This window comes from Pogoniulus pusillus, chromosome 7 (genome assembly GCF_015220805.1).
Source record: "Pogoniulus pusillus isolate bPogPus1 chromosome 7, bPogPus1.pri, whole genome shotgun sequence".
Classification (NCBI taxonomy): Eukaryota; Metazoa; Chordata; class Aves; order Piciformes; family Lybiidae; genus Pogoniulus; species Pogoniulus pusillus.
Window position 1 is genome coordinate 10,432,106 of NC_087270.1, and position 16,233 is coordinate 10,448,338.

The window sequence follows — 16,233 nt, forward strand, 5'->3', positions numbered from 1 at the left end:
AGCATAAAACTGTACTGTTGAAGATGTTGGTGGAGGGTTTTTTGTTTGGTTGGTTTGTTTTTAATTCAGTGAAGTTTTTAGTGTTAGAAGATGCTCAAGAATGGCTATTCTGAAACCAGCTGAGTCAAGAATTTTTATGGCAGGGGTAATGGAGGGATAATTAACCAATGCAAGATAATAATTTTCAAAATTAATATTGTTTATTGATTTCGATATTCGAGAGTCTCACACACACACCACCCCCTAATTTTAAATAATAATCAGTTCTTCACACAATCATGGAAACATTATACAGAGGAATAAGTAGATCTAGAAATAACTAGCAAAAATATATAAACAGTAATTGAACTGGAAGAGAAGGTTCTTGTGGTCAATATACTGCTTGCCCACTAGATGGACTCAGGAAGCTTCTTTCTGCTTATGCAGAAGGCAGCGATGAATTACAAGAGGCTTTAAAAGCATCTCCCAACTTGCAGGGCTTGCTGCAGCTTCAAACAGTACTCAAACACTTCCAGGGAATTCTGTTACTGTCTTGTCAGCCACTGAGGCTTCTGATTCTTTGCAGGCTTCACAGGGTGCTGGGGAAAAGAGGCAGACTATCTCTGACCTGGTCCTGATTTCTCTGGACCATCTGTCTTTCCCTTCCAGGGCTTCTCATCTTGGCAGGTGTAGGCAAGATGTTCTGCAGTGCACAGTCTCAGCACAATGTCATGCTGGCTATGAAGGTCTGTTGCATGAAAGCATTTAGAGCCTGTTCCTGGTAAACTTGAGGCAAGCAGTTTCCAGGCAGTTCAGGAGAGCTAACTTATAGCTTAGCATTATGCTGTAGAAAGCAATGGCAGAATCATTGCCAGAGTGTGATGGACTGGGTGTTCCCTGCCCCCTCCCACTTTAGAAATCATCCAGACTAGACTCAGCCAGCCCTGGAAATATGAACAAAGCTTATTATTTGTAGCTGGCACAATATACAAGAAGATATTTACAGTATATACAGTTATAGACAGAAATAGACAAGGGAAAAGATAACACAGCAGCCCTCCCAGAAACCTCAGTCCCCACGAGGGGCTCTCAACCACCCCTTCACCTTCCCTCTACCCCTCTCAACCTTACCCCAGTCCCAAGAAGAATGGAGGTTTGGCCAGGGGGTTAGGAAGCAAAGTGGCTTAGCTCAAAATGGAGGGTGAGGTTAAAAGAGATGCAGCTCAGCCAGCAGCCCAGGCGAGAGTGGTGTGTTCAGATATGCCACAACTGCAGCACTGTAGGAAAGAATTCTTGGTGTTAGCTAAACAATTTACTGAATTCTACCTTCTGGTATTTTTGAGCAGAGAGAACAGAATCATTCAGCTCTGTCAAACTTTCAGTCTGCAGACATGTTAATAATACCTCAGGATAAATGGTACCCAAAATGTTATACATGATTCTATGATAGCAGTAAGAGTGAAGATAAACATCAGGTAGCTTTTCAGTTTGTTTTTTTAAATATTGAGTTGGAAAAATAAGGTGACTCTTCTATCTCCCTTACAAGCCAGTAAAAAGCTATATCATAGTTTTCAATTAAAAACGAATGAGATTTTATTCTATTAACTACAGTAGTGGTCCTTTAATTTTGTGCACACATACAGAAAGCCCTGGGTTTCTATTTGCTGCCCAGTATGCAGTTACTGTTCAGCTGCTCTGAAGTCTCTGAAAAGCAAGTTTTTAAGCAACCTATAGATCATTAAGATCCAGAAATACACTGTAGAGTATTTGTCTTACTTTCTGTCACTGACATGTTTAGGAAAGGATACATAAAAAATAGATTCTGTTCATATTGCTGAAGCAGCAAGAATGGTAATTGAAACACTGATAATAGGCACTTCCATCATGTTTATTAATATATACATGTGAATAGCATCTCTAAAGGAACTATAAAACATAAAATTAAGAGGACTCTGCTTTAACACACACCTAAGTAGTAAATTCATTTATTTGTTTAAGAATATACTCAACAGCTGCCTAACAAATCATAAGGTGGCTCATTATTTGTGTAGTTTACTTATTTTTAACTGGAATTACTGTGATTAAAACCGATTTGTTTAGAACAATTCATTCTATTGCATTTTAGATTTTATTTGATTTTTTAAACATATGCATAACTAATTAACATTCAACTTTACCATTAGAAGCTACAGTGTTATGCTATTCCACAGATTACATGAGTTTGACTTCATTGTAGTCAAAAAGAATCTTACCCACTTCTGGAAACCTTAAGTGCATGATAAACTTTGATCACATGCATTGTAATTATGACTGCAGGGTGGTATGTACTCAGTTTTATCCAACTTCTGTCCAATTCCATGTTGTTTTCTAGAGTAAAGTATTTCCATGTTTAAATTAGTTTTGTTGATTGGGCTTTTTTTTTCCCTAGTGATCTCCTGTGGTGGCCTTCCATCTCCACCAAATGGAAATAAGATTGGAACATTAACAGTGTATGGAGCTACTGCAATATTCACCTGTAACACAGGCTACACGCTCGTTGGCTCCCACGTGAGAGAGTGCTTGGCGAACGGTCTCTGGAGCGGTACTGAAACAGAATGCCTAGGTAAAAAAAAATATTTCTTAGTTTTGTTTTATTTGGGGTTTTGTTTTGAACAAATCCAGTATAAACTACTGGAATTATGCTGCTATCAAGCAACAACATTTTTAACTCAGTGGAAAAGAATGATATCTTAAATACAGAAATACAGTGTAATGCGTATGATTGTATGCTACTCTACTAGCATATAACATTTCCTTAGGAACTAAATTATGCTACTCTGCTGGCATTTAACTTTTTAGTAGAGTTTAAATTAGATTTGATGCTTTTCAGACCAGAGGGTTTTTTTTAAGTGGCTTGATTGCCCACATTTATAGGACTTTCATTTGCTTTGTGGAGCTGTCACGTGATGAAACTAAGCTGAAAGATGAACTTCAGTTCAGTAGTGTTTCTGATGCTTTTCAGTTATGAGTTTCAGCATATTCAGTATTCAGTCAGGGGAAGTAAAGAAGAGACAGTCCAAAATAAAGCAAAACCAATACCATTCCAGACCCTGAGATAGAGTTTAGACCTTAAATTTTCACTTACTTTATTCTTCAGATGCTCTGGTGGTTCTGGGTGTCACCTGCCCCCCACCCCCACAAGGATTCACCCAGACTAAACTCAACCAGCTGTAAGTTAAAGACTGAAGCTTTATATTCACACAATTTACAAACATACACATACCATGTATTACAAATGTTTACAACTATATACAGTAATATACAAGTTAAAAGTAATGCAGAAATACAAGGCCTCTCCCAGAAGTTAGAGTGCCCAGGAGAGGCTCCCAATCACCCTCCACCTTCTTTCCACCCTCTCCCTTATCTCAGAACCTCCCTTAGGTGCAAGGTGAACTGGAAAGGTCATCAAGAGGTGTTAGAAGCAGAATGATTAGTTGGAAGAAGTGCAGGTTCAGGCAAAGCCAGGCAGAGACTGTCTTCTTTTTCTTTGTGTCCGTGTTTTTATATGTCCCAGCAGAATGAATGGGTAATATAGACATCACCTTATTTTCCTTTCACAGCCAATAATCTCTTTTCTCTCATTAAAATATTCCAATTAGCCTCAAATCAGCACAGGTGCACTGGTTTTAGTTACCTTTGAGGTTTGGCAGTGGATGAATTACTGGTTGTGAACACTATATTTACTTCTCTTTCTTCTCTGACTGCCCTTCCATTAGCTTCTTATCTTTCCCACCTGGTTCATGTCATGTATTTTTAATTTGTGATCTTATGGGCATGCATAATGTATTTTAAAGTTAAACAGCTGGTTTCTGGCGTCTCTGAGAATGCAAAAATAGAAGTAAGAATTGCAACAATTTACCTCCTTCTTCACGTGCAAATATATTTGCCGAGTTTAGTTGAGAGAGCAGTGGGTAGGAGAACTCTCTAAAAGTTACTTTGTCTACCCAGATTTTGCAGATTTTCTTCTTGCCTTACTGCTGGGTGTATTCAGTTGCTCTCAGGAAAGGAGGAATTTCTTCTCCAGAGCTCAACCTCCCTTAAAGTGCAACTTTCTTTTCTTTTGCCTAGCCACATCTTTTCACCAAAACACATAGATTCTGTACATTTTAAACAAAATTGTTTGACTATCATATGCAAGAATTGAATAGGGTTACAGAGGAAATTTGTTTATAAGTGAACAAACAGATGAAGACCCCTAGGATATAATTGCTCAGAATAATCAGGATATAATTGTTCAGAGTAATCCATATTCCTGGGTTTTTTTTACAGCAACAACACAGTAAAAGCATAACTTTGTAAGGAAATGGTAATAGCTGTAACAAGAATTGTCAGAAATGATTCTTTATCCAGAGCTCAGTTCTTGTAACATTTTCAGGTAGGCTAGAGCTCATGATACACATGTCTAACAGTAAAATTTGACTTACAACTTTTAAAGAAGTGATGCTGAATCATTTCTGAATTAAAAATATCCCTTGTCCTTCCACTCTGTTAAACCACTATTAAAAAATAGCAGCATAGTAGCATTTTACTTGTGAAAAATAAAATGCCACTTGTCTTCCTGTGACTTTGGTATCTTCAAAACATGCTACTGAAAGGATGTTTTGCAGGGTAGTGTGTTTTTTTCCTTTCTGAAGAAATTAAGTCATATTGGAAAAAAAAATCAGCAAAAGCCAAGCAAACCTTTTTCTGAGTTTTTCAAGCCTTCCTGCTGTCTGAAGAAGCTCTGGTGTTGTCAGTTCCATGAACCAAGTCAAACTAAAACTGGCATCTACATTTACAATAAGTCAGTGTCAATATGGATTTGTGAGAATGAAGTTTACAGGTACCATAAGAACAGATAACAAAAGGTTGCTCATCATTCCTTGAAACCTGAATCCATTCTTAACTTTCTCAATGTTAATAGTGCAATTTTCCTTCTGTGTTCAGATAGACATACATATATGATCTTTTCATGCCAGATTGCTCATGCTCATTACTTTGAGTGATGAGTAGGTAATTATTCTGGTTTGCCTTACATTTCTAAGCCATATACGATCTTTTCATGCCAGATTGTTCATGCTCATTACTTCATGAGTGATAAGTAGGTGATTATTCTATTTTGCCTTAAATTTCTAAGCCATATATGATCTTTTTATGCCAGATTGTTCATGCTCATTACTTCATGAGTGATAAGTAGGTGATTATTTTATTTTGCCCTAAATTTCTAAGCCATATATGGTCTTTTCATGCCAGATTGTTCATGTTCATTACTTGATAAGTAGGTAATTATTCTGTTTTGCCTTAAATTTCTAAGCCGGGTTACTTCAAGTACCGTCATAATGATGCACACTCTCACAAGGTGCAAAACTGGGGGAAAAAAAAAGTGACAACATTCCCCTAGGCAAAACACAGAATATCAGAGCTTCAGTTTAAGAGACAACAACATTCCCCTGGTATGATATTCTATTAAAAGAAAATAAGAACATCTGCATCAAAATAATCAGGTGGGATGGGGCCACATACCACCCTTGTCATCTCTTAGAGAAAAACAATTTTCAAGTATTATAAATTTCATCTTAGAAGTTTCTTAAGCTAAACTATGGAAAGTATGATTAGAGAAACCTGCTTTTTAACAGAGTACTGGCAACAGCATCTTCTAGTTCTGCAGATTTTTTTTTTAAAGCCTGGAAATGCTTTTAGAGAAAATATTTTGAAATAGAGTGTGAGCCACAAGACAATAAATGCACTGACAGAAGCATAATACATTAACCTTGATGAAATAAAATGTGCAGTTATCAGCTCCCTGTTAGCTCTGTTCATCAGTATAGGACAGACAATTTGATGTAGTATAGGTGAAATGCAAGGAATGTGCAAGCTATATTGTGGAAGAAAGAGCTACTATCAGTCTCTTTCAGAGTTCTGTATGATTCATTGCCAGCATAGCATCTGGCATCTACATTTAATAACTTCAGACATAAAGATGTGTTAGTATTTATTCTTTTTAGCCATTTCATTTGTCTGATCAATAATGTACTTACTGCTTTTCTTTTTGAAAAGACTAAACACACAGGATAATTTGGCTGCCAACCTGTGCAAACTAAATACACTAATCTCAGTGATTTCTGTTTGCATTATAAATAACCCTTGCCTGTGAAACACTGGAAGATATTTTTCTCTTCTGGTCTCATTCCTAAGAAATATGTTTTACCACTGAACACCCTGGAGGATTAACCGTGGTAGCCATAAATTTAAATTCAAATTGTGTAGAGATGGAGAAGAACTGATCACAATAGGAGCAGTGTTCTCAGAGTCAGTTGAAAAGCCATATGCAGTGAAGCTTTTAACTCTTTGGGAAATAGCTAGTAAGTTTAGTGGGTGTTATGGCTCAAAACTGTGTCTGTATACAGCTTGAATTCCATTTATATAAAGTAATAATTCTCTTATCAAGGAATAATAATTCTCTTATCAAGGAATGAATTGCTTTGCTTTGTTTTGTTTGTTGTCTTGAATTTGTCTGCTCCATCTTTCACAAATGACACTGAAATTGGTGTCCATGCCTTTCATCTTACCCTTTTAGCCATAATTATAAACTCAGTGTTTGCCACCTAATTATCTGTATTTCAAATGGTTTCTACAGAACTTATAGTGAACACAGGACTTCTTTCACAAACTGTCACTGCAGTGAGAGCAGTGCTTGCCTTGAGATACTTCCCAATTCTTTTTTCTAAACAAATTGATGGATGTTGGTTTCCATTTGGTTGATTGCATTGTTGAATACAGCCCTGTGCTTAAACTGTTAAATGCATGGATCTAGTTTAATAGACAGAGAAGATCACATTTGGAGATGGAAGGTTGTTAATCACTGTTTAGTCTTTGCTGTTTCAAAATCAGAAAAGCTCTACAGTGCCAAAAATACAGCAGAGCATTGAATGTGAAAGCCTAAATTTGAGTTATCACATGCAATCTGCAGAGGTTGTATTTCTGCTACTAAACCTCTTCCAGCCTCTACATTCTCTCACATAAGAGATATTTACACCATTTATTTAGATGCAATTTAGAGTCCAATCTAAGGTCCTAAATTTCCAAGAAGGTCAACGGAACTGTACAAGCTACTCCAGACAACAATTCAGGAAAGATAAATTCTTGAATTTTAAAGCCAGATAATGTGAATGCCAGCAGTTGTGTATTCCGAAATTTCAAGGACAGCATGCACCAAATATATTTCAAAGGTACCATTAGGGCTTACCTGAAGCTGTGAAAATCAGGAGGCAAACACCCGGGGAGCTCTGAATGAGCTTTTGCATTTCAGAGGAACAATAATGCGTCAGAGATGCTTTTTACCTACACTGTACCTGCATGACTATCACTCTGGATAGCTATTGATGAGAATAGGTATCACTTTGTTATGCACCAGTCTGTGTAGAATCAGTTTATGATTTCAGACCATCTGAGTACACTAATTTCTGTATCTCAGGAAAGGGTTTGTCAAATACTTACTGTTTGTCTCAAAAGAAAGCTAAAATAGATGACTGCAGTTCATGAGTGCAAAGGTAAATATAAGACTGAAGTCTTCAAGTGGTTGGTGTTATATGTATATGTTTTTCATAATTACACAAGGGTAAATATGAGTCATTAGGGAAGAGGCTTTTTTTCAGTTTTGCTTGCTCATGCTGCTGATACTTAATGTTGCTTCTCCTGCAAAGCATAGTCTCACAAAATATATCTCTCTCTGTATGTGAGCGATGCACACATAGGGCATATAGCAAATTGGAAGCATTTAAGAGTTTGCTTAATTCTTTTATTATTGGTGGCATTTAGTAATGGACTAAATGATTTTTTTTCTCTTACTTTTTATGACTTTCATGTAGAAAACTATATCTCTTTCTGTATGTGAGTGATGCACATGTAGAGCATATAGTGAATTGGAATCATTTAAGAATTTGCTTAATTCCTTTATTATTGGTGGCATTTAGTAATGGACTAAAGGATTTTTCTTAACATACTTTTTTCCCCTTTTATGACTTTCATGTAGAAAACTATATATATCTCTTTCTGTATGTGAGTGACACACATGTAGGGCATATAGCAAATTGGAAGCATGTAAGAGTTTGCTTAATTCCTTTATTACTGGTGGCATTTAATTATGGACTGAATTATTTTTCTTAACATATTTTTTTCCCTTACTTTTTATGACTTTCATGTAGAAAATGATATCTCTTTCTGTATATGAGTGATGCACATGTAGGGCATAAAGCAAATTGGAAGCATTTAAGAGTTTGCTTGCTTCCTTTATTATTGGTGGCATTTAATAATGGATTAAAGGATTTTTCTTAACATATACTTTTCCCTTCCTTATGTCTTTCATGTAGAAAATAATATATAAACAACTCAAGCACATACTTTAAAATCTAACCTTAGATATAATCCAATCCATACCCTTTTAATGAGTTTTCTGTAATCCATATCACATGTAATTCTATAATATATATAATTCTCTAAATTTATCACTATTCTGCTGCTTACTGTGCTTGTGTAAAAATATCCAAGCCTATATTTAATATCTCATAGGTAAACTGCAGTATGATATTGGCTTATATTTCAAATCCATGCATCCTGTTTTAGTTTGTTCCACTTACTGAACTTGCCTTGAACCATGTCAAGAATTTCCTTAATTCTTGAGAACATATTCTATTTAAAAAAATCCACTGGCAGCTTAATTTTCTTTTAATTTAGTTGTAATTGATTGGGAAATGACATATGTTTTGTGTTATTGCTGTGCTCTTCCAGTTCCTGGTTGTCAGAGTATTTAATTTAAATGAGTCAAAATGCCCGGAAAAATCATTAAATCCACTAGCTGGAATGATCTGTAAATAAAATGATTCTCATATATCCAGCAACTTGCTAAATCCCTTGCTAGGAGAAAGTGCATAATACCTTGTATTTTATGTGGTGCCAGTTGAGAGTGATTGGCATTGGAATGGGCTGCCCAGGGAGGTGGTGGAGTCACCGTCCCTGGAGGTGTTCAAGAAAAGCCTGGATGAGGCACTTAGTGCCATGGTCTAGCTGACTGGCTAGGGCGGGGTGCTGGGTTGGACTGGCTGATCTTGGAGCTCTTTTCCAACCTGGTTGATTCTATGATTCTGTGACTTGGTACTAATATATTGTTTATCAAAAGCAAGGGAAAATAATTGTATTCCGGTCAGCATTGTTGTAAATGTTGGCAACATTTGTAAGCAGATATGGTTTTGATGGGTGGTTCTTTTGTTGTAGCTGGTCACTGCGGTTCTCCAGACCCAATTGTAAATGGTCACATTAGTGGAGATGGTTTCAGTTATCGTGATACTGTGGTCTATCAGTGCAACCCTGGCTTTCGTCTTGTTGGCACATCAGTCAGAATTTGCCTGCAGGATCACAAGTGGTCTGGCCAGACTCCTGTTTGTGTCCGTAAGTATCATTCATTTTTCAGTTCATTATCACTGGGTTTCTTGCACATAATTGACATAGATATTCAAATTATGTGCTCAGATCACATCTTATTAGACTTACTTGTGGTTATAGGGGTCATTATGATCACCTGTTTAGCCCAGTTTCTAACCTAGCACAAACTGAATAGCTATCTCCAGTAACCTTATTGTGGCTTTTCAGTATCTAAAGGTGGCCTACAAAAAAGCCGGGAAAGGACTTTTCAGGATATCAGGGAGTGACAGGACTAGGGGAAGTGAGGCAAAGCTGGAGATGGGTAGGTTCAGGCTGGATCTGAGAAGGAAATTCTTCACCATGAGAGTGATGAGAGCCTGGAATGGGTTGCCCAGGGAGGTGGTTGAAGCCCCATCCCCGGAGGTATTTAAGGCCAGGCTGGATGGAGCTCTGGGCATCCTGGTCTAGGGTAGGGTGACCCTGCCCATGGCAGGGGGGTTGGAACTGGACGAACCTTGTGGTCCCTTCCGACCCTGACTGATTCTATGATTCTAATTTTGTATGTCCATTGATTCAGAAATAGAGTGACAGGCATTGAAGTGGGTTGAACAACAGACTGCAACTGTATAACTTCATCTATCTCTTTGTCTGTCTTGCTCCAGACATAGGCTTATGAGCCTTTGTCCTTTTATTTTCACCAGGAATACCAACATCTGTTGGTCTATTTTCATTGTTCAGTGGATAAAACTGGGATAATGTTCACCTGTGCAGTTTCAATGGTAACTGCCTGGGTTTCCAAATTGGCCTCCTAATATCTACCAATGTAAGCTCAGGCATGGTGTTAGATTGTACCATAATCTATCTATACCATAAAAAAACCCAAAACTCACTTTTAAAATGCCCTATAGTGGGAATTGTTTTGTCTCTTAATTCACCTGCTTTTGAAAGTCCCCTAATTAAGTACTGGTTTCCCTATTTGCTTATTCAGTATCTAGCAGGATCACACTTCAGCCAAATACTTTTCTGAAAGATCTTTTTACTTCCTGCTTATTTTCATTTGGTATTTAACAAGAAATATGAAGAGAGGTATCTGATTTCTGACTTGTGAGTAACAGCATAGTAAAAATCAGGAGACTTCAGGACAAGGTTTAATCACCATGGTGGTGGTAAGTTGATAATGGGACTCAGTGGCCTTAGTGGTCTTCACCTGAAACAATTCTGTGACATGAGCTTTCTTTACTAAAAGAGTGCACTATATTCATGATAATTAAAACAAAAGTTTAGTTATATATGGATGAGTAATTGGAATGATTTTTTTTTTTCCCCGCTCAAGCAGTATCACTAATATAATTATTTCTTTTGGGTTACATACTTTCTGTGGTGTGATGGAAGTCTTCAGGATCTGAGAAAGATGCTTTATTAAAGACTGGAGTATAGATTTGAAATTTCTGTTACATTAAGTGCTTTGATTTTGCAACATAGTGGCCAAATGTCTAATTCCTTTTCAAGTGTTGATTTCAGAGATGCCAAGTATGTCTGTTCCTTGTGGCACATATAGTGTGTGTGTGTGTGTGGATACATGCATGTGCTTGCATACATGCATGGGATAGTTATTTTTATAAGGATGAAGGAGGCAATTTCTAATTCACCATTTAGCTGGTGTAAAGCCAACAGCAGAAACCTTTATATGAAACCTCTTGGCCACTGCTTAGATGAAGAGGATTAAACTAATTGCATAAAATCCTAGTGGCAGCTCTAAACACTGTAATACCAAAATTTACTTTGCTGGTTTTGGGTTGTTTTCAGGAAAGATGCTTTTAAGAACTTGTTACTGTGTGAATCTGCCTCTTACACTGTTGATCAGGTCAGTGATATGTAGTGACTATTGTGGAGCACTGGCAAAACTAGATGCAGTGATTAAGATGCCAGTGTCTGAGGTATTTAGTTGATGTTATAAAAACCAGCATCCTGACAACAGTAATGAGTTCTAGACTGGACTGAATAGGGCTTGCTTTTGTTAAAAAGAGCAACTGAACAGAATTTTCTTTCAAGATACCTAAAGGTCATTAAAAAAAAACCCAAAGCAGCAATTACGACATACAATTTGTTCAGGAAACTGCAGGAAGTTTAAGGTAGTAACTTTTTTTTCTGTCTAGCTTTAATTTTTTTCTTCTTGTGGTGGTGGTGCTTGATTTTGGGTTTTCTTTGTGGTTTTTGTTTTTAGTAAGAATTATATTCATTGATTTACTTGTGCCCCTGGAAATTGCTTTATTTATTGAAATGGAATCATCTGTAAGAATCTAAAAGTGCAGTTAACTGAGCAAGCATAAGGTTGATCCTATGCATGTAGTAACATTTTATTCTGATATTTAGGGTTTCATCTCCAAATGCTGCAAATGAGGTAGTGCAGGAAGGATTCAAGTAATTTCAGTAGATCTATTTACTCGATTTAAGGGCTTAAAGACATATGTTCATATACAAAAGCTGTCCTACTTCATTCCCAAATATAATGGGAAAAGTTTACTCCTCCCAAGAATGATTTCTCTATTGCCATAAGAAAATCTAATTAAAATGATCACTGCTGCAGCAAAGCAGCTGAAGAACTTTGGAACATGAGTGGTTCAGAACCCCAGAATACTCTGAAGCAGTCCATGGAATTCAACTTGCTCTGTCCAACTACATTTTGAAGGTTGTAAGGAAAAGCTTTTCTTGTTGGTTTGTTTTTCTTCATTTAGATTGTGGAAATACAGTGAACTCTGCTTTTTTTTTTTTAAGGTCTAACAAAGATCAGATGGGTGTAAAGACGCATGCATATATATGTATAAGAATTAATATTGTCATTACATAGATTAGAAGTTTCATTAAAAAGTTAAGATTTTTCTCCTAGGAATTTGGAATTCTGAATAAATGCATCCAATTTTTTTCAGAAGGAGAAAAGTGCCTTAAGAGCTCCAACCTGCAGGTGATTCCAGATAACAATGCCTTTCATTTAGATGCTAACTTCCTTGTTTTTCTGTTAACAGCAATCACCTGTGGGCATCCTGGGAATCCAGCTCATGGAACGACTAATGGCAGTGAATTCAATTTAAATGATGTTGTCAATTTTACTTGCAACACTGGGTACTTACTTCAGGGTGCTTCTCGAGCACAGTGCCGAAGCAATGGGCAGTGGAGTAGCCCCTTACCCAACTGCCGAGGTAAGACACTCTCATAGTCTCTGCTCTCTAATGATATATTTCAGGCATGATCCTTTATCTTGCCTTGAAAACACTGGAATATAACTCATAAACCTGACTTTTCAGAACTTATTGCCATCTTTACTTGAGATTTTGCATTCTTATACTGGAAAATGGAATTCTGTATTGGGGAAACTTAGGTTTTTCACTATTTGACCTCAGATTTTCAATCCCTAACGCTCAGTTTAGAGACCTATAAAGTGTTCTTTGTATCACAAAAGTTACATTCATAAACTACAGTTAGCTGAATACCCTGAATTACTTGCACTGCAGTACAGTTTCCATAATTCTTCTAACAAAACATACTTACATAAATTAATATTTATGCACAAAAAAGACCCTGCCAATTCTTCTGTGTTGCCTAACAATCCCTGAAAGATGTTCATAACTGTAACCTAAAGAAAAGAAAGGAAAAACTAAAGTAAAATTTCAGTTTGTTTGGGTTTTTGGGTTTTGTTTTTTTTTTCAAAGACAGGTCTGCATTTGGCTACTCATAGAGTAAAGTAGCAATGTTTGAGACATGAGTATTAATCGAGGGTGTTTGTTATATACCTGCGTATCAAATGTATTAGGGAAGGGCAAAAAGAAACCATTTTACAAGAAAATCCAAACTGCTCAGATTTCTTTGTGCCTTTATAACGTATTTATCCAGAGGCCAGAAATGTAATGAAGATTAAAAGGGAAACAGAGTCTTTATCATGCCACTAAAATCTGTTCCGTAATCTATTGTTCATACATTGTATGGCCCAAAACACCTCGTTTTGGTGTAGAACGTGCTTACTCAGCGATGAATCTAGCAACACCTAGATCATGTGTAATAATGCTGTGCAATGCTTACTTCTGAGTCACCGAGGCGTATCGAATACCTGCCAGCTAGACAGGAGGGAAACTGTCAGCAGAATGAGAGGCAGGCACCAGGTGAACCACGTAAGAATAGACTGGAAGGCTTCAAAAGCTTGAAAGGAAATTTTTCTAGGTACTGTGTATGCTGCAGTGCTGGTTTTGTGAAGGCTCCACACCAGGGGTCCTCACCCCTTTTAAACACGGGGCTGGTGCACTGTTCCTCAGACACTATCAGGGGCCGGACTGTAGTTTGTCAGGGGCCAGACTATAGTTTGGTTCCAGCCCAGTAGTGTCAGGGGCTGGACTATAGTTTGGTTCCAGCCCAGTAGTGTTGGGGGCTGGACTATAGTTTGGTTCCAGCCCAGTAGCGTTGGGGGCAGGACTATAGTTTGGTTCCAGCCCAGTAGTGTCGGGGGCTGGACTATAGTTTGGTTCCAGCGCAGTAGTGTCAGGGGCTGGACTGTAGTTTGGTGCCAGCCCAGGAGTGTCAGGGGCTGGACTATAGTTTGGTTCCAGCCCAGTAGCGTTGGGGGCAGGACTATAGTTTGGTTCCAGCCCAGTAGTGTCGGGGGCTGGACTATAGTTTGGTTCCAGCGCAGTAGTGTCAGGGGCTGGACTGTAGTTTGGTGCCAGCCCAGGAGTGTCAGGGGCTGGACTATAGTTTGGTTCCAGCCCAATAGCATCGGGGGCTGGACTATAGTTTGGTTCCAGCCCAGTAGCACCAGGGGCTGGACTATAGTTTGGTTCCAGTTGGACTGTAGTTAGGTTCCAGCCCAGTTCCAGCAGGTGCTTGGGGCTGCGGTGGCCAGCGAGTGGATTAAGTGACAGGAAGTGGCTGCTTGGTTTCCCCCTTAGCCCTGGTGGGGGGGTTCTGTGAGTACCGTCGGGCCAGACTGAGGACCTAGGGGGGCCATATCCATTGCACAGGCATGTCCATCTAGCTGCTCTAAATGGAAATGTATTTTAATGGACCTAATTTTTAAAAGTCATTCCTGCTAATATTCCCTTTTCAAACTGGAATTTTCTAGGTCTATTTATGACTTTTAACAACCACACTGATTTCCAATTGTTTAACCTAAAAAACCAAATAAACCATGCTTAGCCTTTGAGATAACCGGTGGAATATGCCAAGAAATAGAGCACATGGATCAATTTATCTATACATATATGCATACTTCTAAAAAAATATTATACCTAAGGTAGATTTTTGAGCGTTCAATTGAAATAGGCAAGGCTGGAAAGATTTTCTTTATGTGCCATGATTCGGTGTATCTTTGCTAAATCACGCATCCTCCAAAAGGAACGTCACACAAATCACTTAGCTTTTTCCTTAGGCTGCTGAATCTTTGAGTCCCTCTGCATGAACTACATGCCAAGCCTGGATGCTGACTATAAAATTAAGAAGATAAAGATTACTTTAGAAATTTAAAAAGCAGTGGTTTTTGAAGTAATGTCACCTGTCATGGTTCAGAAAGCGAGTCAGGAATTCTGCTGTCTTGTCAGACAGGTCGACAAGTTAGACAACTTACTGAAAAGGGAGTTAACACCAAAGCAGATAAAATAATTACTCCAGAAGTGTAATTGATAATAATTTTTTTCTTGGATATTTTCTTTCACTGGAAAAACAATCATGAAAGTGTTAGAGCCATTTAAATACTCTGGTTTTAGTGCTTTGTAACTTGTCTTTAATGTGCTAAAGGAAATTCCAGTTAGAAAAGTTGGAAGTTGTGATAAGGGTTCTCATGTTAGGACTAAAAGTCATGTAATAAGCTTCAGCTCTTGGTAGCTTTATTGTTTCTACCTGTTGGCTTATTAAAAACTGTATTTTATGACTATGTTTGTTCCTAACAGTAATAATTAACTTTGGTGATTAGTTCATCATATTTTCTCAGAGGTAGCTGATGCAATTTCAGGCTTGGTGTGTGTGTGGAATTAGCTCTTGTGTTCTCATTAAAACAATACAGAGATGGCAATAACCTCATTCACTGGGCTCAGAATGTATTCAAATAACAACTAACATAACAATGTAATTATTGGAATGGAACAACAGGAATAGCAAACTGCTGCTATTTAGGCTCGTGTACTTCCCCCCCCTTTTATACTGTTGTGTCTCCTGTATGCTTTCATTTTCCTCTTTAATTCATCACATGAATTTGAGTTGGATCCAGTATAGTCTGTGGGATGAAATCTTGTTTGCAAAAGTTGTTTTTCTAAAAGTAGTGAGTACTATAAATGCAACTCTACAAAGACCCATTCACTTAAGAATGTTAAACTTCTGCCAGAGTGGAGTAGCCCTGCATACTCTATGATTTACTCTGTTCTCATACAGGTTGTTCAAATTTGGGGTTTTTGCCTTTCAGTCAGTACTTCTTCATTCTTCCCTCTACTTAGCATTTCTTTTTCTGAAGCAATTAGATTTTTTTCAGTCCAGTATTTCTATGAATAGTTAATTGTTTTTACACTAGAATGTATAATGATTGATAATGATTTTTAAACTTCATTTATAATTTGATGTAGTTTGGATTAAAAGATGAATCTGGATAGTTCAAAATTACTAGAGATTCTTTTTGCCAAAAAAAAAAAAAAGCTTAAAGAAGTTAAATCTTGAGTTATTTACAGGAAAGAAAAGCAAAAATTCCTTATTGGTTTGAATGAAGAAAGAATAAAGTGCATCTCAGTGATAAAATTATCCTGAAATGGTAATTTTACATCTACTATTTAAAAATAAATAAAATCCCAA

At 37.4% G+C, this 16,233-nt stretch overlaps 1 protein-coding gene across 1 annotated transcript in view; it reads left to right on the top strand.

The window, feature by feature from the left end:
- The window catches only part of CSMD1 (CUB and Sushi multiple domains 1), a 1,024,926-nt gene that overhangs the window by 960,226 nt on the left and 48,467 nt on the right, over nt 1-16,233 (top strand). The window contains exons 52-54 of the mRNA XM_064145849.1: nt 2,408-2,581; nt 9,268-9,441; nt 12,438-12,611. Of these exons, the coding sequence (XP_064001919.1) occupies nt 2,408-2,581; nt 9,268-9,441; nt 12,438-12,611 (522 nt within the window). The remainder of the gene's footprint in view (nt 1-2,407; nt 2,582-9,267; nt 9,442-12,437; nt 12,612-16,233) is intronic.